The 27,592-nt window shown below is 34.5% G+C and overlaps 1 protein-coding gene across 1 annotated transcript in view; it reads right to left on the bottom strand.

Moving 5' to 3' along the window:
• LRP1B (LDL receptor related protein 1B) overlaps positions 1-27,592 on the bottom strand; it is a 1,933,392-nt gene that overhangs the window by 235,245 nt on the left and 1,670,555 nt on the right. Inside the window, exons 60-62 of the mRNA XM_003267617.4 lie at positions 19,001-19,200; positions 1,567-1,755; positions 555-703 (exon numbers count right to left, since the gene is read on the bottom strand). Of these exons, the coding sequence (XP_003267665.2) occupies positions 555-703; positions 1,567-1,755; positions 19,001-19,200 (538 nt within the window). The remainder of the gene's footprint in view (positions 1-554; positions 704-1,566; positions 1,756-19,000; positions 19,201-27,592) is intronic.

The following is a 27,592-nucleotide window of genomic DNA, read 5'->3' as shown; positions in this document are numbered from 1 at the left end:
CTGAGAATAATTAAGTTTTAAAGAAAAAGAGGTTCCAGAAGAAAGTTATTTTGATCACATAATTTATTTTAATAAAAACAAAATCTAGAGACTTACTCTTTATTGAATTTATCTTTTCCAGATCACCTACTCTAAGAAATAGAGAGTGGGGACAGTAACGTAGAGCAGATTATCTTGAGAGATTTCCTGCTCTGTTTAAACTCCACCTCCCTTTACCTACCCCATTCCTCAATGACCTTGCCTTATTAAACTACATAAAATCTCCTCTGCTCTTGCTGTTATGCCCACTTAGGATTTGAGTCATTGTATGGATCTGTGAAAGAATTTTTTCTTTTCTCTCTCTCTCTTTTTTTTTTTTGTTTGTTTGTTTCCTTTTTGGCCTTTATTTATTCTTCCTAATAGCTAAGGTCCCATTTTAATGAGGTGTTACAGTGTTTTCCTTTATTCTGTGACCATCTCTACAATGTATGGAATGATCATTCAATGTTATGCTAAACAAAAGAACTGATGTTTCACCATACACTCTATAATAAGATTCCCAGGCCACCACTCACCTGGCTGGCTGTGCAGTTGGATAAGCAAGTCCTATTATCAGCTGCCAGATAGAAGTTGGTGGGACATGCACAAGTGTGGGTTTTTCCGGGGGCTAAAAGGCACAAATGACTGCAACCACCATTATTTATCATGCAGAGATGTTTGGAGACTACAGATAAGAAAAAAACAACAACAACAAAACAGGATAATCAAGACTAACAATATAACATGGGATTAGAGATAGGACTTTTAAGCTGCATAACTTGAATTGGAATAAATCTTTGTAATCAAGAACTCATCAAGACTATAAATATAATTTTACTTTGTCACAAATGTTACTTATTGTTCACTGACATTAATTTTACCATTCAATAATTTTAAAGGTGCATTTCTACAAAACAAAAATTTTAGTAGGAAAAAACTGTCCATGAGAAAAATAAACAAAGACTAGAAGTATTTTGGATGAAGACAAACATATGTTCGGAAATACAAACATAAAATAAAACAATGAAACAATGATCTACAACTACTAATGTAATGACTTCGCTTTATAGGCCAGATAGGTTTTTTTTTTAAGGAAAATAATCAAACCTTTATTTCACAAGGCCAGATGAAATTCCTGTTAAACATATGCTGAAGAAAACTTGATAGAGTTGTCAGTTTTAAAATCCTACAGCTACTTAAACATAATTCCTCCTACTCAGCATTCCAGAAACTAAGGATCCTCTATTTTGTAAACAAATTATTTCAAGAATACAGTCTTCACTTATCTGACTAAATGCATTATTATCATTTTAGCTTAATATGAGTTGAACAAATCCATAATTCTTTGTCCTATTATTGAACTTCTAATCATATGCCTTAAGAGCAGTACTGCAATATTGACTGAATTCTTCCATAAAGTGATGTTAAATAATTAAATCTAGAAATCTTCATCAAAAATAAAATTACATTTAACCTTGAAAGAATAAAAAATGGAATGTTATTGAAAGATGTTAATGCATTTATGGAAATCATGGAAAGAATAATTACCATCAGGTTGTCTATAAGAATGATACACCTGGATATCTGTGATGGCATGCCATGAGTTAATCAGTGAGAGTCTGTCTGCTCCCGATGTTTTATGGGCACGGCTGAGTGACTTGGTTTTCCCATCAGTCCAGTAGATGTAGTCTTCAAACAATGTTAGTGCAATCACCCCTGGAATATCTTGATTAGGGACTGTAATAGGAGATGGTAAGATTAATGTTCAGTCTTGGAAGACTGCCAGTTAAAATATTCAATACTACATGGGCTGACAGATACAACTGCTACAGAACTTCGTGTGAATAATTGCTGTGACAACCTGTCAGGCCAGCAAAGTTCTTTATTACCAGTTAAGAGAATGCAGGATTGGGCACAGGAGCTAGCTTTGCTCAGATTTAGCTTGGTTCAACCACTGGAAAAAAAAAATGAATGTGATTCTTTCACCATGAAAGCCTGCTTCACCAGAAACAAATACCAGCCACCATTTGAAAATTCATAATTGATATACATATGTGTGTGTGTGTGTGTGTCTGTATATACACACACATATTTACATATATACATATATATCTCCTTCTGGTTGTTCATAACTTAAATACTCAAATCTAAAGGTCATTGCCCTACTTTTTTCACATGTAAAATGATTAAATTATAGATCCTGGAAGAAATCTGTCTACTACCTGGAAATAAAGCGGCTATGAAACTACTATAAACCTTTTCAGCCACTGAGATTTTATGAGCACTTTTACTTTCAAGGTGAGCTGGGGTGGGGTAGAGGGAAATAAGTGTGGCAGGTAATAATGTATTATGCAAATTTAATAGTCATAAAACTGTTTAGTTGCAGATTAAAATTGTTTTATAATTATTCTTTCTGATGTTTAAATGTTAACAGTAGAGTGAGCATCACAAATGTGAATTATTCATTTGAGAGAATCCAGGGTCCTATCCAGTAAATAAGATATGGTAAATTTGTTCAGTGGTTTGGGTTTAAATAATTTTAAACAGTGATAGAGTTTTCTTTGTGCTTCTGTTTTCTCAAGATTGACAAATAATAAATGGAGAAGCTGAAAATTCCCTAACTTATAAAAACATACTATTTCTCTGTATTAATTCTGAGATATACTTTTAGAAATTCTGACATGTTCATTAATGATAAAAGGTACTATATTTCCAGTAATATTTACTTTTCTCTTAATTAGATTTTAATGACTGAAAATTAATGTTTGGCATATTCCTCATTCAGTAGTAACTGAAAAACTATCAAAATTTCAAATACAATTTACTATTTATAGGAAGCTTTACAGCCTTATTTTTTAAATGCTGGGTAAATTTATATCATCAACTAAAGTAGATATTTTAAATTTTTTGATTTTTTACTTGTATTCTGAAAGGCCAAATGTTATCAGATAATTCACTACAACTAAGAGACGATAGAAATAAAAGAAATAAAATTAGAAACCTCAACATAAGTCATATATTAAGTCACTGAATACTATTCATAATATAAAATCTAGCTAGAAATTCATCTCAGAACAGATACTGTGCATATGAAGGATGTAAACATTTCAAAAATCCAGATTTGTACACTTTAGATGTTTTGAATTTTGACGTAAAAATCTAGATGTGCATACAACTTAATTATCTATGTACTCTTGCAGACATAGATACCATTACTAAAATAATAAGTGAAATTAGATAAAATGAAAAGAAGAACACTTTACTATAATTAATTATGTGTGAGCTATTTATATGAACTATTCCCACCATTTTTCTTTGACTGTATAAATTCATACAAAAAAGATGAAATAAATGTGGCAAAATGTTAATAATTAACTGAATCTTGGTGATGGGTGATTATTATAAGAGCCTTTCACCTTATATGTAGATTTCAAGATTTTTAGAATAAAATAAAAATTTACAGGAAATGTTGAAAGCCTCAAAATATTTAATGTGAATCTCGTTAGATGCAAAGGTAATAGTTAGATCATTAAATATGGGCTCAAAAAGTTAATCATCATTTTCAACGATCTCAATCCATAAGAGATTCAGTTTACTTTTGTAAGAAAAATAAAGTTATTTTAAGAATCTGCCAATTAGCATTTCAAAAGTAAGTCTTTTTAATTATTCAGCAGTAACTACAGGTGATATTTATTAAGCACTTGGGTACCCTAGAACTAGGCCAGTGGGAGAGGCAATTTATATAGTTTATTTACTACTCTCAAAAACTCTATTGTGCAGTAGTAGTGATATGGTTTGGCTCCGTGTCTCCACCCAAATCTCATGTTGAATTGTAATCTCCAGTGTTGAGGGAGGAACCTGGTGGGAGGTGATTGGATCATGGGGGCGGATTTCTCCCTTGCGATTCTCCTGCTAGTGAGTGAGTTCTCACGAGATCTGGTTGTTTAAAAGTGTGTAGCACTTCCCCCCTACACTCCCTCTCTCCTGCTGCCATGTGAAGACATGTTTGCTTCCTTTTTGCCCTTCTGCCATGATTGTAAGTTTTCTCAGGCTTCCCCAGCCATGTCTACTGTACAGCCCATGGAACTGTGGGTCAATTAAACATTTTTTCTTTATAAATTACCTAGTCTCAAATAGTTCTTTAGGGCAGTGTAAGAATGGACTAATACAAGTAAAGTTCATTTTGCAGATGAGGAAACTAAGGTGCGGAAAATTTAAGTAACTTGGCAAAAGAGAGGTAGAAAAAAACTAGTAAATAAAAGTAGTGGTATTTGAATCTTAGCTCTCCCCGGAGTGTGCTCTCTGGCCATGTGATACCCTTCCACCATGGGACAACACCAGATGCCAGTGCCATGCTCTTGAAGTTTCCAGCCTCCAGAACCATGAGCCAACTAAACTTATTTTCTTTGTAAATTACCAAATCTGTAGTGTTTTGTCATAGCAACAAAAACCAGACTAAGACAGGAAGTACATGGAGCTAATAAAAAATAAACATGAAATGTGAAGGTATGAGAAACATTTAACAAACAAACCCTTAACTAATGCTGAGGTGTCGTTAAGTTCAGGGGAAAAGTAGTCAATGTTGCCTAAAAATGATGATGACTATCATTTTTAAGAGAAAAGTTATATGACCAGTTGTCTATATAAAACTGCATTTGCTTAATTAGCAGAGAAATGTGAAAAGTACATTTAATGAATCTTTCATTCACAGGTATTCAGTAGACACACAAAAAAGAATAAACAGAGCTGCTGTGTGGGCTGTAGTTTCACAGGTACTGACTATATATCTAAAGCCTATTTACAAGCTGCTTACTATACTTAAGTCTCTATTCAGTTTAACAGCATTATGTATTATACTGTTTCCAGAATTCCACTCAAGCACTAGGTTCCTAATTTTTATTTCATAGACTATATCTTTCAGCAGAAAAGGGTTGACATTTGGCAAAAACAAATAAATCAAAGAAATACTCCTTTTGGGAGTTTTTCCCTTTGAGTTGAGTTGGATGCTATCCTGCTAAAGCTCAATATAATTATGACAAATAGAAAAGGTGGCCATCGCTTGAACCCGGGAGGCGGAGGTTGCAGTGAGCCAAGATTGCACCACTGCACTCCAGCCTGGGCGACAGAGCAAGAGTCTGACTCAAAAAAGCAAAAAACAAAAAAAAAAAAAAGAAAGAAAGAAAGAAAAAGAAAAGGTGGCCATCCAGAACATGATTTTGGCTTAACTGTTGCCTCACAGCTTGATATACTCTATTACAATACTCTTGATTATTCATTTTTTTAGTTAGCATTTATCATGCCAAATAAGTATATTTCTGGGTAATATCATTCTAAATTTGTTTTTCTGACTAATCTAGTTTAAATACTTAAGAAACAAATGCCCCAGTTACACAGTTCTCAGCTCTTGTTGAGTTAAAATCTCATAGTTCATGTTATGGGAGGATACAGCATTAGGATATTGGTAGCTTTGACAGGGCTTTCTGCACTGAGTTAGTATGTCAATAGACATTTCACTAGTAATACTATCTTATTTTCCATTCTTTATCTCCCCAGATTTACTTTAAGAATCTAAATGTTATCTTAAAATATTACTTTATGCCCAGCAATCACTGTAATTTATTATTTAAAAATGACTACGGGCCAGGCGTGGTGGCTGACACCTGTAATCCCAGCATTTTGGGAGGCCGAGGCAAGCTGATCACCTGAGGTAAGGAGGTCGAAACCAGCCTGATCGACATGGTGAAACCCTGTCTCTACTAAAAATACCAACATAGCTGGGCATGGTGGTGGGCGCCTGTAATCCCAACTACTCGGGAGACTGAGGCAGGAGAATCCCTTGAACCCGGGAGGCGGAGGTTCCGGTGAGCCATGATCGCGCCATTGCACTCTAGCCTGGGCAACAGAGAAAGACTCCATCTCAAAAAAAAAAAAAAAAAAAAAAAGGTTATAAAGTCTTTATTCATATTTTCAAAAGTAAAAAATAAGATATAGAATGCAATCACCAAATTCTGTTATTACTTTTATGAAGGAATCAAGATTACAGAGTAACATGGGCTTAGAATTGGTTTACTTGAGTTATAAAGAGTTTACATATTGATTTGAAGGAAATACCTAAACAATCAGTCATCCATTAAGGTCAACTTATCCCTCACGCTATGACTATGTTTGGCAAGGTAATCCCCTAAAACTTTAAAGTTCACAAACATATCAAATAAAACATTAAATCCTACTATCTTTTTCTTTTTAATGTATTTTAAGACACTTCCATTTTTTAAAAGAATTCTTGCTGCCATTATCCCAAGTAAAGGCTCATATCCCCTCACACCAGGAATACTGCAAAATTATTCTAACTTGTCACCTTATTTTTAATCCTTTCCAATCACTTTTATATTAGTAATAATTGCTGCAGAAAATAGAGAACATATCTTTAAATGATAGTTGAAGAGAGTGTAATGAAGAATTATTTATAGAGATGGACATGCAAAGGTACAAATAATGCATTGCTTTTTACTAGGTCTGTTACCAGAAGCTAGTGAAAAATGCAGCTGAGGGGAATAAAACCATCCAACAAAAGCAGTGGTCTTTAGTAGATAGGCTCAGCCACTGCTAAATCATTATAGTTGAGCATAGATGGAAAGGGGATGAATAAATATTCTGACTTCTTTTTCTGTCTACTATCTAATGTCCGTGCAATGCAATTCATGGAGGAAATCCAACTTGATATGGGAAGGTGAAAGAGCCTGGGTGAGGTAGTCCACATAAGTCAGCTTTCTGGCACAGGCAGAGGGCAAAGAGGTAAAGCCAGGATAACTAGAACTCCCACTAATTAATATTTCTCATATTTTTTTCATCTAACATATATCTTCCCAAATCAAAAACCATCCATGACACCCATTCCCTGGGTAATATGGTGCAGACTATCGAGCCTGACTAAAACACCATCTGTCTTCAGAAGAGAGAACCAAGTATGCTCATTGATCCCCTCTTTTGAGAGACCCAGACACTAATAATTTCCCCTGATATTTTTCTAGAAGAATAGGAGCACAATGAGATGTGTAGAGAAGATAGGGCATGACTTAAAGTAACATAATGTGAAAAACAAAAAGAAAGTGATGAGAAAGAAAAACAACACTGAAAAAATGGGGTGAGATTAAACAAAGGCTACGAAAAACTGTAGTCTGGTAAACAGATGATAATATTAGATGGCAGTAGAAAGTGATTTAACGTGACAAAGAAAGTGGAAGATTCATGACAGTGGCCAGTGGGAGGGTGGGTGGATAATGGTTTCCAGTTGATGAAGAGTGACAAAGAGTGGGTGGGTGGGAAAATGGCCAGGGCAGACCAATCTCCAGAGAAGGATCGTTGAGCCAGAGCTTTAGTTAAAAACACCTGGGAGAAAAAGATCATGCTTTATATAACTTTAGGGCCAAGGACATTTGCTCTTTGCTAATAATTATGCATGTCTCCTTTGGTGTTACTGTGCAAACCATTTAAAAAAATTTTTTCCTAAAACCTACAACGAGCAGCTCTGAAGTGTTTTGTTTATTTTTGCCTCTGTGAACAGTTTGCCTGCTTACTCTTTAATGCAATCCTACTTGATAATAACAAACAGAATCACAAATAAAATTTAGGCACCAAGGTCCAAAATCAATTTTTCAAAACAAACAAAAGCATTAAGAAATGACAGGAACATGAAGGATGGCCAACATTTCCAACTGTTATGATAGAATATTGAAAGTTTATTTTTCTGATATTAAATATCATAGTCCTTCAATGAGACCTTGCTGGGATGGAAAGTAGCTTTTCCTTTTAGTATATGTCACAGTGCAGGAAGATCAGAGCTGACAGTGCCTGAAAGTAGATAATATGCTAAATTTTGAATAGTGATATTGATCAAATGTCCAAAATAAACTTGTGTCTCTCCTTAGTATAGTAGTTTATACTGGGACACTTAAATACGTGTAATATGTAATGTCAAAGCATAGAAATTAATACTGTGGCCAGGAGTGGTGGCTCATGCCTGTAATCCCAGCATTTTGGGAGGCTGAGGTGGGTGGATCACCTGAGGTCAGAGTTCGAGACCAGCCTGGCCAGTATGGTGAACCACCATCTCTACTAAAAATACAAAAATTAGCCGGGCATGGTGCTGCATGCCTGTAGTCCCAGCTACTCGGGAGGCTGGGGCAGAAGAATCGCTTGAATCTGGGAGGCAGAGGTTGCAGCGAGGCAAGATTGTGCCACTACACTTCAGCCTGGGTGACAGAGCGAGACTTTGTCTCAAAAAAATAATAATAATAAAAAAGAAATAAAAAAGAAATTCATGCTGTATTTAGAAATCTTTTTTAGATTTAAGCCATTATTAGAGCTGAAGGCATGCATAGCCCATTATTTTCTAGTATTTCTTGCCTCATGTTGTCTACATTCTCATTTCAAATAATATGTACTCTCCATATAGATTAGGAATATTAAATTTAATATCATTTAATCCCTTCCTTTCTCTTACCTATTTTTAAATTGCTTATAATAGAAGGTCAAATATAGCCATTTCAATATCTACCATCCAAAGAGTATTCCTGTTAATGAATGTGAAGTTTTATAAAGCAGACTGCCTAAACTGTAGTACACTTGTTTTGAAAACAAGACTGACTAAAAATACATTAGTAGGACGATGACAATTCTCTCTAACCTGTGAAGTAAACAAAGCAACATTGGTTCATGCACTTGGTAAAGTATATTCCTTTTGCTTCGAAACTTTCTGGGCCATTCTGCTGGTGATAAACCCTTCACAGTACACAGAAATGTGATAGTCTGAACCTGACTATAAGTACTTACTATAAAAATTATTATATTCAACACACATATACATAGGAATTTCTTTGTTAGAGAGTCTTAATAAAAACTGAAGCCTTTGAAAAGCATTTGCCTCTGGGACAGATATCAAGTATAGTTATTTACATGAGTTTGGTACCTGGTCTTCTCATATTCCTGCAATTATAAATATATTTCTAAAATAAAAATGTAGAAGAGTGTAACATATTACAAGCATTTTCAAATGTGCTTGCATTAGACCATTCTCGCATTTCTACAAATAAATACCTGAGACTGGGTAATTTATAAAGAAAAGAGGCTTAATTGGTTCACGGTTCTTCAGGCTTTACAAGAAGCATGGGGCTGGCATCATCTGTTAGGCCTCTAGGGAGGCGCCAAGAAGCTTATAATCATGACAGAGGAAGAAGGGGGACCAGACACATCACATGGCAAAACAGGAGCAAGACGCAGGTGGGGAGGTGCCACACACCTTTAAATGACCACTATCATGAAGACAGCACAAGCCATAAGGGATCTGCCCCATGACCCACCACCTCCTACCAGGCCCCAACTCTAGCACTGGGGATTATGATTCAACAAGAGATTTGGGCAGGAACAAATATCCAAACTCTATCAGTGTTCTAGGTAGTCCCAGCAGAAAGTAAGCGCAAGTGAGAGAATTGATAGAACAGTCCTCCTCTGTCCTAGATTCAACCTCGGCCAAATTCCTGTTAAGAAATGTTAGAAAATCACTGAATAAATAGAAGCCCTATTCTATGAATAAGAACATTGCACAATAGTCTGGCAAAGCAACATGCCTAAATTAGGAAGTAACTGGACCTGAAGTAAACCTACTGATCCCTAATCTACTTATTCTTTTCGCATACTCCACCACCTTGTATTTGGAATAGATGAGGTTGTTGAAAATGACTGATAACTCAAATGAGGGTAATACTGAAAAGTCCCTATTTTTACAAGCATGTGGAACACATGACATTTGCAAAAAAAAAAAAAACAGCAAAAGAAAAAAAAACTCCCTAAACATATATGCAAATTTAATGCATTCAAGGGACAAAACTGAAAGACACGATTGACACTGAAATTCTAAGACATTTTAGAAATGGCAGTTAATTTCAATTTATTTTACTGGTTTAGAAACATTTCTATAGTAATTGAATTGTATTTTGCGCCCTTCCATTAACTTTTATTGTATTGTAAACAGCAGCACATCAACACCGTTGGCATAAAATAGCCTGTGAAATCTACTGTTTGTAATGGACTGTGAATGATAGAATTTTTTTCAAAAGTACTAAAATGCAATATCTTACCAAGAAAGAAACACTCTAGAATATTATAAAATAGTGGAGGTCGGGGGGTGGGAAGTATTATTTCAATTTCCTCCTTTTTTTTTTTTTTTTTTTTTGGTGGGCTACAGTGGATATCTAAATTTTCTAAAAATCCAAATGCAAGAGCTATTGGGTTTCGGAATATGTGAACACAAAATATTCGATTTGTCTCTTTCAGTGTTTTTATTTTTGTCTTCAGAACAAACTCTTACAACATATTTCACGCCATTTCACCAGTAACATGCTGAGATCTAGATTCCTTTTTCCAAAATTAATTAGACTAACACTGCATGGGTTATGATTTAGATTTTTAAATCCAAACACAGAACTGCCCCCTCACAACACAAACTGGATTCCCAGAGCAATAAACAAACAACAAAGTTAGACTACAATACTGACACTTTAATATGAGGCTCTTCAGGTCTAGGGGTATAGAAACAGTTATCCTTTAAATGACGAGCTGTAGTGAACATAATTGCTAGAAATTTTAAACAATTTTGCTCACAAAATATAAAAGAGTTCAGTGGTAAACTATAGTTCAGAATCATACCCAACTATTACTCTTCAGAGAAAATTAACAGTTAGAGTATAATTTTTTCCAAAATGCTGGATAAAATATGTACATAACCAACTGACTTAACACAAAGTTAAATCATTTTTGGATACACTGAAGAGTATCCTGAAAAAAACAATTTATTGGAACAAATAAACTTAAAAACTCAAGGTCAAACATAACTTTTTCTTAGTTCACCCTTTTGTTATTAATGTTCACACAGTATTTTCAGCCTTTTCTTTTCCAAAATACTACCTACCTGCCTAAAATATCGGAAGTTCAATGGCACAAGCAACCAAAATTGAAAAGAACTAAATCTGAATTTATTTACTTTGATACAAGTGGTCAAAAATAAATTTCAGTCAAAATAGAATTTTCTAATATTTACCTTTCTTTTCATTAAATGGAAAATGAAATCTCTAAGCTAAGGTATATATGCAATGTTATTTCTAAAATTTTTCTCAGGAGATATTTTTAACTAATGTTAATAGACAATCCATTCAGAGAAGGCTGTACTTTTTGCAATGCATAAAATCAATAAAAAATCTCAAATTTATAACAAATTTTTTCTTATATGCAGGGAATGTAGTTACTTTAATATAGCAAACTCTAATATGCAACTATCCCACTAAATCATGGTGCTATGGTCTTAATGTTGGTGTCTCCCCAAAATTCATATGTTGACACCTAATATCTCATATAACAGTATTAGGCCTGGTGCAGTGGCTCATGCCTGTAATCCCAGCACTTTGGGAGGCCAATGCGGGTGGAGAACTTGAGGTCAGGAGTTCAAAACCAGCCTGGCCAACATGGTGAAACCCCATCTCTAGTAAAAATTAAAAAAAAAAAAAAAATTCACTGGGCCTGGTGGCAGGTGCCTGTTAATCCCAGCTACTTGGGAGGCTGGGCCAGGAGAATTGCTCGAACCCGGGAGGCAGAGGCTGCAGTGAGTCGAGATCAAGCCACTGCACTCCTGCCTGGGGGACAGAGGGAGACTCCATCTCAAAAAAAAAAAAAAAAAAGTCTTAAAAGGTGGAGGTGGAGGCTTTGAGAAATGATTGTCATGAGAGTTCTACCCTCATGAGTGAAATCGACACAGAAATTGGTTGAATTGTGTTTGCATCCTAGTATTTTGTGGAAAGCAGAACTTAACAGCAATAAAATAGGATATCTGCCAGAAGAAATCTCCACACTTGATCTTAGCCAAAAGGCTGAGAAGCCATAAGAAATCTCTAAGTAAAGTGTTGAAGGAGGTACTTGGCTTTGTTGCACTGTTTACAGTAAAATGCAAGGAGAGAAAGGAATTACAAATGGAATTTAAAACCAAAATGAAAGCAGAAAAAGATTTGGAAAATTGTCAGCCTGGCCATCTTGTAAAGAATGAACAAGCATTTGAGAGAGAGAATATCAAGGGTGTGGCCAAGGGATCATTTGATAAAGAGATTAGTATAGATGGGTGGAAGCCAGGTGCTACTTATCAAGACAATGTAAGAATGACCTCAAAAGCATTTTGGAGGTCTTCAAGGCTACCCCATCCATCACAGGCCCAGAATGCCAGAGGCTCGGAAGCAGAACAATTTCAAGGCTTTTCTCCCCACTTTTCCATGTGGTGCTCTTTAGCCAGCCCAGGTGTGGTGCAAGCAGGCCCTGATGCAACTCAGGCTGTCCCTTTGGAAGTCAAATATAGTAAGTCTTGGTGATGTTCACACACTGCAATTTCCACCAGGATGCAGAGTGCACATGCAGCAAGGGCCTGGCTGCCTTGATCGAAACTTCAAAAAATGCCACAGAGAGCCTTGGGGTTGGGGCAGACAACTGCCACAGGGGTGGGGCCACAGTAGAGAGCTCCTATTATTAGGGCAATGCATAATGGAGCCATGGGGTTGGGCCACTGCAGTGTCCTTTATAAGGCAATGCCAAGCAGAACTGTGGGGGTGGAGTCACCTGGAAACTTCAGACTGCTAGAGCCACCAGCTTGCAACTTCAGCCTGGGAGAGCCACAGGCATGAGATTCCAACCCATAAGAGGTGGAAAATGGGCTACACCCAGAAAAATTATTGAGGCAGGGCCCCCTGGAACTTTCGGGGCCCAATCGCCACACCAGTGTGTCCAGAAGGCAAAATTTAGAGGATTTTATTCAATAATATGAAGGCTTTCTCTACAGCTTTCTTCTTTTTCTGAGCTCTCACCAGATATGCTCTTAAGAAAAGATTATCTTGGAACCTTAAGATTTAATGTTTTCCTCTTTGGTTTTGGTGTTTGGTCAGGACTCTATCACCTTTTTCTTCTTTCTTATTTCTCCCTTTTGGAATGGAAGTCTTTATCCTACGCCCAGTGCACCATTGTATTTTGGGAGCAGATAACATGTTTGATTTTACAGGTTCACAGCAGGAGAACAATAAATCATATCTTAAGTTTCACTCATATCGGATTTAGAAAAGATATAGAGAAGACTACAGACTTTTGAGTTAGTGCTGGAACAAGTTAAGAATTTGGGGGCTATGGAGATCAAATAAGTGTATTTTGCACATAAGAAGGACATGAATATTGGGGGCCCAGGGATAGAATGCTATGGTCTGAATGTTGACGTCCCTCCAAAATTCATATATTGGAACCTAATACCCAGTGTGATAGTACTAAGAGGTGGGCCCTTGGGAAGTGATTAAGCCATGAGGACTCTATCCTCGTAAATGGGAATGGTGCCCTTATAAAAGAAACTCAGAGGAGCTCACTAGCCCCTTCTGCCATGAAAGGACACAGCAACAAGGAACCATCTATGAAGCAGACAGTGAGCCCTTTACTAGACACTGATTCTACTGGCACCTTGATTGATCATGGACTTCCCAGCCTCCAGAAATGTATGCAATAAATTATCCAGCCAATAGTATTCTGTTAAAGCATCCCAGACAGACTAAGACACAGGGTACACATTTTAAAGCAACATCACTGCTCTTTTCATTTTGAAAAAGACACAAAAAATATTTGGATTTACTGAGATACATGCTTTCTTTTATAGTAATTATATTCTAGTGGCTTTGTTTTTGTGTGTTTTTCCCTCATATATTATGCAATTTACCTGTCCAATACCTAAATCAATCTGAAAGATTTCAGGTATGGATTCAACTTTATTTGTGTAAGTGTACACTTATGCTATAACTATTAATATTAGAGGCTCTAACAAGTAGGTTTCAATCTTCGATTGTCTGTTCAAAAACAAGAGTGCTGTGTAAAAACTGGAAAGAAAGCAGGTCCTGGAATTAGGTAGATCTCAGTTCAAATTTTGATTCTTTTGATTACTAGCTCTGTGACTTTGGACGGGTTACTTAATCTCTTTGAACATATTCCCTTGCTGGCAAATGGCTTTAATAGCACTTATTACATATATAGGTTGGTAGAATAATTACAAGAGCACATATTGCATCAAGCACAGTCCCTTGAAATCAGTAGGCTTCTAATAAAAGACTTAGTTCATAAGAGGATGACCCCTGTTCTTGGAATCCCATTAGCAGGCTAAGAAAAGGTCCGTTAAAAGACAAAATAAATACTATGTGTAAAATGTACAGGACAAGGTAATGATCAAGAGTATAGGTTTTCTCCTCCATCATTAATTTGATTAGTTTACAAGTGTTCAACTTTAAAATATGTTAGCAATCTTTATGATAACACTCAGGACTGGGGATTGTTTTGGCAGTTTGATATTTTCATCAAGGTTGAATGAGAAAGCATTTAATTATTACAGATTTCCTAACTCCCTCTCTTAGGCTTAAATTAAGGAAGACTCATTTGAGATTAAAACGTAGAGATTTGGCAAAGATTCTGAAAGTGTTGATTGATCCATGTAACTGGAGGTTTAAAGTTCTAGTTCTGGACTTCCCTTTCGTGTCATATTTTTCAACACCCTTATTTCTACAAATGAGGCAACTGAGGTCCAGGGAATTTAACTACACTGTTCAGGGTGAATAAGCTAGTTAGCGGTAGATCCCATCCCAACCTGACCCAGATCCTTGAGGTTCCCAGACTTCTTTTAAGATCTTAAAGGTTTGCTTTCTCCAGTCTGAGGAGATCCTTTCACTGAAAGATCAGTACTCCAGCAGAGGCGTATTACTTCTTATCTAAAATCAAAGCCTAAAATTCTCCTAGGAGGGTTTCAGTTTGGGAGTTGTAAGGAATCAAACCCAAATATATGGACCTACAAGAAGAATATTTTTATTCATACATTAGGATCAGTCTGTTTTCGTATAACAATGTATTTAAAAACTGCATATTTCTACCTAGACGACACCCTCAAATTGCCAAGTCTCTCACTGGACCTATTCCATGTCTCAAGAGAGTGTAGGAGGAAAGAGTGTCACTTATTTGCGAACTTTATTCTAGTTAAATTATCAGGTTTACTGAAAGCCTTTTAGGGAAGGGCATAATATATAATGTTTAATCACGTCTTTAGAATAGCACTTTTGCTGTTAAAATTAACGCATCTCCCACCAAAATACAGCATCGTAACATAGAGATTCTGAATATCTAAATTAGGCTTAGTTTGGCACTATTAATTCTTTTTAAAAATGTACAAATATATGCAAAACTAATAAGTCATCAAATATTGTAATTCTTTTCCCCCAGCTAATTCAATAATAATATAAATCATTTACTTAATTTTTATAATGCCACTACCAGTATTTCTAAGCTTATATATATCTCCAGTTTGATCTACTACATAACTATTGAACCTAACACTGTATTTCCATTCCCACAGCTATAATCACTTCAAACATTTTCTCCTAAAATATTTTAACAGTCTCTAAATTGGTTGCCCTTCCAGGGTCTTTCATTTCGCATGCTGTTGTCAAATCTAATAACAGCACTCCATCAACTAAACACCATCAATAGCTCCCTGTGACCTAAGGATAAATTCCAAATTACTTAGCATACAAGGCTTGTGACAATCTGGCCCCAATTTGCCCTTGTTCATCTAGTGTCATTATCTCCTTCTTATATGACTTCCAGTCATAGCCAAATTGAGTAAACCCCATGCTATTTCAAGACTCTATTACATCTTTGCACATGCTGTTCCCTCTGTGTGAAGAATCCTTCTTACATTTTCCCTCTATGGGGAGCTTTTACTAAATCTCTCAAACTGCTCAAAGATCTTCCCACTTTAGCAGTCTTCAGTACTCCTGCCTGCATTTTTGGAATATTTTGCACATACTTCTTACCCCCAATCTGATTTATGTCTTTACCTGCATATTTGTTTTGCCAATTGAGTTATTCTCTGAAGGTAGAGACTCATTCATCTTTACAACACCTAGGGGCTTAGCATAGTGCATGGCACAGAAAGACAGGTCAGTAAATATTGAATGAATGAATGAATGAATGAATGATGGGCATAGTTAAAAGGAAGAAATCAGAGCAATTAATAAAATAAACTAATGAAGATGTAATTTAAAATATACTGTCTGACTTATTCAGTAGCATGTCTTTTACTGTATCATTATATTATTAATATTATATCATATGTTACTATAGTGAATAACAGTAGAGTGATACAGAGAGATAAAGATTAGGGAGAGGTTCATGTGACTAAAATTGCATCTAAATTTTCCTAAGCTAGGAAATTGACTGACGTATTTTGGAATTTTTTGTTCAGGTTTTCAATGTGGTGTGTGGATTTGGCAGGAGGGTGAATTAGGATAGATCAGGCAGCAAAGAAAGAGGAATGGAAGCTCTCAAATTGTAAGGCACATGTACCTTGGAGATCATCTGAACTTTTGTTTAAGTCACAGAATTTTTAGAAACCTCAGATATTCTTGGACTAGACAAATAATGATAAAATAATGCTTCATTTATAAAATTACTCTGTGGTGTAAACTGGAATATCTTTGGGGGAAAAATACCCAGCTTTTTAAACCATAAAGTCCAAGGGCTAACTTTTCTAAAATTTGGCTTATGAGAAAGGGCTGTTGTTCTGAAAAGTCTCATACATTTTTTATATTCTCAATTTACTTTGTCATGATTGGCATGTCTCATCGTTCTGGTTAGCTCAGATTTCAGTTTTAAGAAATATAAATGAGAAAAATAATATTGGTCTGGTTTAAAAAAAAGTGGCTAGTGATGAAGTAACACAAAAGTTATTGATATAAATGTCTCATTTTCCACCTGCAAATAAACAACTAGCAAACCATAGCATCCTTTGTCTTTATGGGGCAAATGCAAGTAGAATAATCCAATTCTACTTTACAAACATGGCAAATTAATGGCTCTTTCTTTCATTGATGGTAGAGTTGGCATAATTCAGGCTGGCTCCAATTAGTACCTCATTAGTAACTACCAGATAATTATTGGCCTGCGCTCAGATATTGGCAGATGCCTGATAAGGCACTTAATGAATTTTTCACCAGTCTTTCTGAGAAAACCTTCAGGAGAAAATATTCTGAAGGCTGCAACTCTACTTTTCTCCCCATTTAAGTCTTGATGCATTTTCAAAATCAAGTTTGAAATTTTTAATAACCTCATACTAGACTATCTTTCAGCCAAATATTTTACTATTTAATACATTTAGTAACATTTCTACTTGTTACACGTGTCTCTCTATCCAAAGTCACCACCAGTATTGTGATTGACACTTTAACATGCACTTAATTTTGTATTAAGGTTATCAAAGCATTAGTCACCACATAAGTGACATGATTTTTTAATAATAAGTAGGAGATGAAGTCAATAGTTTCTAATAGATCTAATATTTTTTAACAATTTTAGCTATTCAGACTTCAAAGACTCAAATGAAAGGCAAATATTTAATACTGCAGTGTTTTTAAATAGTCACCTACCTAATAAGAATATATATATAAATTTTGTTGTGCAATGAAATTTTAGCACAAAGTAATACATATACAACCACCTAGCACTTTATATGGAGGCAAAAAAATGAAAAGGTTTATGGTTACATAGGAAAAACATTGATTGTCACAATAAAACTTTCAACTATGCAACCCAAGAATGAGGCAGAACATTTCATTATTGATTATTTGGGGGAGATATAACTTCTAAATGCTAGGTGTGATTTCAATCTGTCAACATTCCTTTTGCTGTAATTAAAATCCTAAAGTGTTCTTTAAATAATTTTTCACTTAAATTGCATCCTGATGAGTTTTTTATCTCCATAATTGGAATGCCAACATCTAAGTAAGTGACTCATCCAACTACACTCTTTGTATTACAATGCTCTCACCCTTAAGAAAGCGCCTCTAAAAACTTCCTGTCAACATTACTAGTTAGAAGGATGAAAAGATGTATTTGTTTAAACATCAACTGACAGGAATATAGGTAAAATTATTAAGTGGTGTAACTTTGATGCCTTTTACCTTTTTTCTTTTTAAAGTCATCGCTTTATTCCACACTGGAACACACTGGCAGAGTATTACTTGATGATTAAGAATAATCCTCTCTTCCTTACCATTTCCCATCCTTCCCTCCTCCAGGTGTTTTTGTCTTAAGCTTAATGCCAGAGAAGGAAGTAACTTGATAAGCTAAACTGAATTAACATGTAGACTTTATTTGGGACCTCACTTTGAAACTCTTATTTTAAGTGATGTTTGGAAATGTAAACCCCTGATAGCAAAGGTGACACTAGGTTAGTGAAGATCAATAAAAATTCATTTGTTTGTTCAGGAAAAAATCTAATTCTTAAAAAGCTACCTGTTACCCAAAACGTTTTGATGTAATTTGAGTCATTTATGGCTTCTGCTATATCCATGTCATGTTTAACTATACGTGACATCTTCTCTGTTATATCCTTGTCTGTTACTATTTTGTATGTTAATTATTGTTGCTGCTGTGATTAGGTAACAATAACTTTAGTCATGTACGTAGCTTAACTGATAACTTATAAAACTATACTTTTACTCAGTTTTTTAAGAAAATTGAAATCCTAGCAGATTGCAGTAATAGCCTCATATTCACAAGCAAATAACCTTCTATTTCAATTCAATTGGGATGCATGTGAATATTAATTTATAAAACTACTGCCCATTTACTAGAAAATCTATTTAGAAAAATACAATTAAAGAAAACATTGATAGTGTAAAATATCTTATGCATAACATATAATTTTTGAATAAATACATCTAATTCTAATTTACCAATATTTTTATAAAGAAGTATAATAACGTAACCTTAAATTAAATATGTTTTATGAGACAAAGCATATAAAATAAATATATATTTTTAAATAAATATTTTATGACCTGGTAAAATACTAGAATATTTATGCTACTGGACCAACCTTTGTATCTATGAGATCCATCCATGTTGCTAAATTCAATGTGATTTTCATCGGCCCAGTAGAGTCTACGATTCACATAATCTATTGTTAGTGCCATAGGTCTAGAAATCTTGGTTTCTATGACAACACTCTGGTTGGTTCCATCCATTCCAACACGGCCAATATGAGGATACTCGCAGCAGTCAATCCAATACAAATATCTAGGAAAGAAAATCAATAACCATTTTGTTTACAGATTCTCTGGGAGCAAAACATCAAACAATATATTACTTTTTTGCTCAACTGTTCCCACATTAATTCTTGCCATTTTTCTGAATTGCGGCTTTTAAGAAACATCCTTTGATGCAAAATTTCTTATGGTGTTTTATTACACATCTAGTATGATTCGAAATATTCATATAACTTTAAACATATGTTTATTTTAGAACACAAACTCATATATAACAATATTATATAATAATATCATAAGTGTTAACCAATTATAGATGTTCAAAACTAATATATGTAAACTTTCAAAAGATACCTATCAGTGTTGAAGGAATACAATTATCACTATATATACTTTCCCTTTTGGTGTATTATCAATGAAAAATTCAAAAGGAATTATGGAGGTGCACATTTATACATTGCTAAATATGGTATCCACTAACCAATTATAACTGTTTAAATTTAAACTAATTAAAATAAAATGAAATGAAATGAACCGTATTGCTCCTTGGTCACACGAGTCACATTTCAAGTGTTCAGTAACCATGTGTGTCTAGTGGCCATCATATCTAACAGCATAAATATGCAGCACTTCCAGTATCACAGAAAGTTCTACTGGACAGCAGTGATTTACATTATGTTATCAGAAGGTCTAGATACGACAGTTCAGAAAGTGGGGAAAAAACAGTAAGTGAATTAAGTAATATTGATACTATATAATTAGGTTGAGTTCAGTATAAATATTACACCCAATAAAATGCAAATAATGTATAAGCAGCAGATTACTTAGACACTTTTCTCTGTTTGATTAAGCCATTTTTTTTTTGTTTTTTTTCCTCAAAGTAAGAAAGATTACTTTATGTTTCAGATGTTTCCTTGTCTATATAAAGATTTGAGTTATAGGATCTTTAATGTTATTTTCACATTCCAACTCTGACATTGAAATCTATTAACACAAGTAGATTTTTCTCTATTTCATTCTTTCTTTTTGCCAGATATAATACTTAGCAATTAGTTCTTCAGATTTACAAGATTTGCATCAAAATAATTTGGTTTGAAAATATTTTATATGATTGTAAAACTGGTATATTCAATTTAAATCTAAAACATTCTTTAAAGAAATTTTTTCTCATAAATTCTGACAGACATAATTTTGTTCAGATATTTTAACCACATACTAAAAAGGAAAGAGTTTTCAGGAAAAAAACCACTTATCAAATACAAAGCTAACCTAAATAATCATTGTAAAGAACACACACAATATTGTGTTTTGACAATCATTTTCTTGATTTGCATAAAGGTATGGCTTATAAAGATAATACAAAAGTTATTTGATAGTCAAACTATCATTGAAGTACTAATGAAGTATGGTGCTTAAAAAAGAAGAAATATATTTCTGATAAAACCTAAACAAAATGTGGAATGTTATGAACAGAGATTCAAAGAGCTCTGAAAGTCAAAATGTAAAATAAACTTGGGTCTGGTAACACAAAGTCAAGTTCACATAGGGCAATACTGGAATTCCTACCCAGTGTTTTTGTATATACATGTTAACTTTACACATACTTTGAAAATCTCAAATTATCACTAATAATAGATCCTAAGCCCCTCAAAAAATGATGCCATGCTTTTTAAAATCTTGAATTATTTTTGGTATGGTTTTCTTTTGAAAAGTGAACACGTCAGTGAAATACATCTTCTAAGAAAACATATAATTCAATCCTTTCTAATAAATTTATGGAGAAGTACCTTGTTGCCTATACTGGGGATCATCACAGAAGAGATGCAAAAGAAGAAACTGAATCAGAACGAAGTAAAAATAAAAAGTTTACCTTGTTGAAATAAATCAGAACAATTCTCTTTGCCTTACTGACCTTGAATCTTGGGAATACTAACATATTAATTTTTGATTTATCTGAAATGTAATATATTTATTCCAGCTTCTCTCACATCTTAGATATGATTAAATTTATTTGTGCTTCTATATACCATGTTATGTTTTTTAAGAATTGCATATAAGAAAATAAAAATTAAAAGTAATAATTCAGTGATTTCTATAACATTAAAAATAACACATCCAAACTGGTTTAATTAGAGAGTGCCATCATAGTTCTATTTAGCTACTCTACATGTAATTGTACTTGCAATTTAAATACCTCAAAAGTGAAAAAGGGTTTTTCTCCATTAAATTTGATCAGTACATGTGATCAGTGCTATCAATAAAAGCATTGAAAATTATTAGATGTCAATAATAATGTTTCTTAAGTAAACTACAAATTTCAAGTGGTCTAACTTCCATATAATTGCAATTTTAAATTTTCATTTGTATTTTGAAATTTTTCATCTGGTAGTCTTACCATCACTATGAACCAAGACACCAAGAAGAGAAAAAGCATATTATTTCATGAAGTCCAACATCTGTTACATCACACTCAATAAGTTTGGTTAAGAGTTCCAGAACTGAAATTCTCTCCCTCAAATGAAAACCCTTTCTCACTGGGCCCAAATATTCCTCTCCAAATTACTCCCCACTTATGAATTGTGTGAAATTTAGCTCAAATCAGAGTTTTTCATTACAGTCTCATTTTCACTTTTCAGCTAATAAAAATTTTTTACTATGGAAGTACAAAAGAGTGAATAATAATTTTACCTAGATGGAGGAAGGCATGAAAAACTGTTGTGCTTACAAATAGTTATTTGGAAAAAAAACTTATCTTCACAACCACCTTATAAATTTCTTGAGAAAAATGACGTTTTATTTCTTTCAGATTTTAGGACAAAGTATAACTCAATTTAGAATTTTTTTTTTTCTTTTTTTTTTGAGAAGGAGTCTTACTCTGTCGCCCAGGCTGGAGTGCAGTGGCGTAATCTCGGCTCACTGCAACCTCCTCCTCCCGGGTTCACACTATTCTCCTGCCTCAGCCTCCCAAGTAGCTGGGACTACAGGCGCCCACCACCACACCCAGCTAATTTTTTGTATTTTTAATAGAGACAGGGTTTCGCCATGTTAGCCAGGATGGTCTCGATCTCCTGACCTTGCGATCCACCCGCCTCGGCCTCCCAAAGTGCTGGGATTACAGGCGTGAACCACCGCGCCAATTTAGAATTTTAATTCTGGTTATTGAGGGTACTGGAGATCATATAGCTTAAAGTTTTCCCTGATAAAGTGACAACAGAATATAAAAGGTTATCTGCTTTGTGTATTATGATGGGGAAACTTGGAACAAGGACTCAGGTTTCTAGATCTGTACACTGACTTCTCTTCTAACAAGCACTATACAGCATCTGAAGCAAAGAAATCCCAGAAACAGATTACATGGGCTCAGATCCCAAGTCCTCTCATTACTAGTTATGTGAACTTAGAAGCTTTAATTAGCCTTCCTGAGCTTGGATTGCCTCATGTCTAAAAGAAGCAATTACAGTTTCTTCTCACAGGGTCACTGTGAGTATTAAATGAGACAATATATGAAACAAACATAGAACATTGGTAAGTATGTAGCAAGTGCTCAGCAAATATTAGCTATTATTATTATCTTACTTAAATATGAAATATGCCTATTAATATATTTATAGTTTAGTAATACTCTCCTACTAGACTACCTCTTGCATCTGGATTGTATATATCTTTGGACATAATTTGCCTTGATTTTATGTAAGTTATTACATGATTCGTCTATTTAAATACTCATCAAGCAGAAGAATATTATGGATAATAGTCTACTACACTGAAGGAAAGTGTTCAGCTGTACTCAGGTAAGCATGAGCCTTCATAAACACAGGATTTATTTTCTCTCTCAATAAGTGGTAGCTAACTTCTGTTGGCTAGATATCATTTCCTTTCCATACTTATGCCCCATTGCTATACTTTTTTTTTTTCAAGTTTGTCAATAAGATTGTGCTAAACATAATGGTAATTTTAACTTCTGAAATGAAACCCTTAAAAATTACCTATGTAAAAATGTATTATAAATAATTAAAGCTAAAAGTGACAACTGCAGTGAAAATGCTGAAAGAGATCTAAATTGCACCCAGATAATATGCAATGTTTACCCCAATCTCATATGTAAAATTTCAGCCCCAAATAGTACCTATTCTGTGAGATATAATGAAGTATAAGCACATAAAAGAATGTCTGCTTGTAACCATAACAATAGGCCTCTGTGAATTTGAGAATGTCTTTTATAGTTGAATATTATACATTGTATTTCTATAAAATTGACTAAATAGAAGTCTTTCTCAGCTTTTACTATTTTTTTCCTGAATTCAAGTATTAAATTTGAAGTAGTTTTTTCTTTCCACCTGCAATTATCTCTGACTTTGAATTATAAAATTAATCATTTATATTATTTCCCTGTGTGTTTTTGCCTGAATATGAGAATACTGAAATGAGCTGTTTGGATAGATTTAAAAAATTGGTTAAAAAAAGTTTTTCTTATGTGAATATATAGTTTAATGAAATATTTCTGTGTTCCTCTACAGAAATCAGAAACTGAATTTTCATCTTGGTCTGCCTTTCATTCCATCACAACAAAAGTTCCCTTATGACTCTTCTCTTTGAAACATGCAGGTTATTAACATACCAGTGTATTGGTTTGTGCAAAGGTGGAGGCACAAGGTCTCTGCAGCTATAACCTCATTCTCTGTGTACATCTAGTTACTCATTTATCAGTCTTCTTCAGTGGTGAATTTAACAGTCTCCATGTTAGGCACAAAAAATGATTAAGACATGACCTTTGTGCTAAAGGAAATTACTTTCTAGATGGAGAGAAAGACATTTCAGCTAAAAACAGTCATATAATGTTAAATGTTCAATACGTGGTGACCAGTTAGGCACAATTAGAAAATGTTTTAGAGAGGAAGTAATATTTCTGCTCATCTTGGAAAATTTGGTAGTTATTCCAACTATAGAAAACGCTGAAAGACATTCTAAAATATCAAGTTACAGAGGGTAAAATGTGTCTTTCTAAATTTATTTGCATTGTCATTATCCATATTGGCAATAATGGATATGAATACTGAGCGTCTTTCACATATTTTCATTAACATATATTTCAGATTCAAAACAGGACCTACTATTTCCTTGTGGATTTCCTAACACTTTTTTTTTTTTTTTTTTTTTTTTGAGACAGAGTGTCACTCTGTCGCCCAGGCTGGAGTAAAGTGGTGTGCTCTCAGCTCACTGCAACCTCCACCTCCCTGGTTCAAGCAATTCTCCTGCCTCAGCCTCCTGAGTAGCTGGGATTACAGGCCCGTGCCACCAAGCCCGGCTAACTTTTGTATTTTTAGTAGAGATGGGGTTTCACCATGTTGGCCAGGCTGGTCCCGAACTCCTAACCTCAGGTGATCCACCCACCTTGACCTCCCAAAGTCCTGGGATTACAGGCGTGAACCACCGTGCCTGGCCTCTAACAGATTATTGTCAGAATTTTAGTAAAAGAAAATAAATGAAAGTATGTCTTTTAAAATAAGGCATGCTGGTAACGATCTAGGCAGCTTTTTTCACTTCCAAAAAACTTTTATCACCTGTACTAATTTTACCTTATTTTGAGAGAAAAATTCTCACTCTGTCATGCAGGCTGGAGTGCAGTGGCACCATCTGGGCTCACTGCAATGTCCATCTCCTGGGTTCAAGATATTCTTCTGCCTCAGCCTCCCGGGTAGCTGGGATTACAGGCCTGTGTCACCAGGCCTGGCTAGTTTTTGTATTCTTAGTAGACAGGGGGTTTCACTATGTTGGCCAGCTGGTCTCTAACTGCTGATTTCATGTGTTCTGCCTGCCTAGGCCTCCCGAAGTGCAGGGATTAGAGGCGTGAGCCGCTGTGCCCAGCCCTTACTTGTCTTAATTTTAAATCTTTTAAAAAGGATAATAATTGTTACAATGGAAGAAACTACAGGATTTGGGGTCCTTTTTTTCTTTTATCCCTTTTTCAGATGGTTTTTGCACAACATGTTTATGATCCACAATTATTTTGTTACTGGAAACTCTGACATGATGTAATAGGAAAAATCTGGGGCCAAAGCCTGAAAACTGAATTAAATCCCCGGTGTAATATTTTATCACCTAAACGATTCTGAGAAAGTCACTTAGCCGGTTCGTGGTTAAATGTGCCTATCTAAACTATAAGGAAAGTAATACAAATAATTCTATGTTTCTCAGAGACTCTGGATAAACAGTACATGCATCTGAAGTGATAAACTGATAAAGTGTTCTAACTCAAAAAATGCTACAGAAATGGTAGCCATCATCATCATCATCATTATTATTATTATTATTATTATTATTAAACTCCCAATCCCAATAGATCTACAAACTGATTGTTTCCCGTTCTTGTATTTTTCTCTTTTTCTGTGTTCCCATATTCTGGGGACAACTCCTCTACCTGTTTGCCAAAGACAGAAGCCTTGTAATGTTTGTTACTGTCATTTTGTGTTATGTTCTGACTTATTCCTAGCTTTCCTTTACTCTGTAAGTAAACTGGATCCATAACTACATATGCTTAATTTGTTCCAACTGTATAAGTTCCTTGTAATTTGCTGGATGCGCCACACTCTTCTGTGTGTCTGTTCTTACCTAGACAGACTGTTCTTTTTGCTAAAAATATCTCTTGCCCTGTAGAGCACCACATCACTCAGCTACTTCTTACTCTACCATTCTTGTTCAGGAAGCTTTCTCTGATCCCAGTTGAGACAGAAACACTTTTCATTTTCTCTACCTTAAAAGTTATTGTATTGTATTGTGGTTATTTAATCAGCTACCTACATACTAGACTGCAACATACTTGAAGACAGGGGACCATGCCTTTTATTTTAGACTGTAACATACTTGAAGACAAGGGACCGTGCCTTTTATTTTTATTCTCACTCCTACCAACAGTGCCAGATATACAGTAAATATTCCAGAAATATGAGTTGAATAAATGAATGAGTATATGTAATGTTTTCTGTTAAATAGGCATATCATACATTCACTTTAATGTTTATCATAATGGTCTTTGTTATGATTAACTGAAGTGACACCTTAATTATACAAAAAGATAAAATTTGCAGCAGTTTTAACATATTTACATTCTCTATTCTGTTTTAAAATGCTTATATATATCCTGCATACAGGTAATTTTTATCAATATTGAATGTAAATTATTTCGATTACCCTAAATTAATAGTAAATTAGAATACTCATTTCCACACTACACAAAATAAGAGGAAGCTTAAGATAAAATTATAAGAAAAATTAGGATTTCAGTTGGATTTAAATATAACAGCTAAGAAGATTTTCTGTCTACTTGTATCTTTACGTTCCTGCTAAATACCATATCTAAAGTGATATTGTAATAATTGACATACTGTTATTAAAATGCAGAAAGGACCCCCAAGACGTCTTCTAAAAGTATCATTGCTCTAATACATAGGACAGCCTAATAATCTTCATTCTCCCTTAAACAAATTCTTACCTTTTCCTCACTAAATATCAGGACAGAAATCATACTTCTCAAGGAAACAGGAGTCAGTAGTTTTGATATACTCAAAACATATGCAAGTCGCAATGGCAATCTGATATAGGAAGGTTCAGTTGCATTTCTACTAATCTTAAATTTAAGGTTTCGTTTTTTGAAGCAAGATTGCATAATATTTTATACAGTTATGGCATTTTCACCCCAGAGCTCATCTCATCAACGCTAAAATCCAAGTTGCCTGATTTTCTCACTCAGGGGAACTAGGAAAACAGCATGAACAAAAAGGTGCCATTAAATTTTATCCATTAAAATAGTTGTTTTTAATTGTTTCATAAAGAGATCCAACTTTTACCTTTTTCTTTGGTTATGACATATCTATATCACAATCCAAATATTATCAAAAAATGAAATCAATGGAGTCTTTTATAACATCTATAATAATTTTGTACTGTGCTATTTTAATTGACACTCTTAATGGATGGGTTTATGTTGATGATAACTTAAGGCTGCTTTCAGTTTATGGGGTAATAACTGTAACCTGGGAGAAATAAAACCTAAACCTATTAATAGATTCAGCTGCATTCACTAGAATAGGACACAGTTTTTGCTTCATAAATAGAAAAGACCACAGACTGCTATTATGAAACAGGTAATGTTTCTTTCATTAGAAAGTGAAGCATCTTGAATAGCATGAAGAGAAGCTAAGCCAGCCATATTGATTTTGAAGAAAAAAACAATTGTTCAGAGACTCAAATATATATATATATATATATACACACACACACATTTATATAGATACACACACACACACACATACACACACACACACACATATATATATATATATATATATATATTTTTTTTTTTTTTTTTTGAGACACAGTCTTGCTCTGTCACCCAGGCTGGACTGCAGTGGCATGATCTCTGCTCA

Source organism: Nomascus leucogenys, chromosome 20 (assembly GCF_006542625.1).
Source record: "Nomascus leucogenys isolate Asia chromosome 20, Asia_NLE_v1, whole genome shotgun sequence".
NCBI classification, from domain to species: domain Eukaryota; kingdom Metazoa; phylum Chordata; class Mammalia; order Primates; family Hylobatidae; genus Nomascus; species Nomascus leucogenys.
This window is presented reverse-complemented; position numbering and strand designations above follow the sequence as displayed.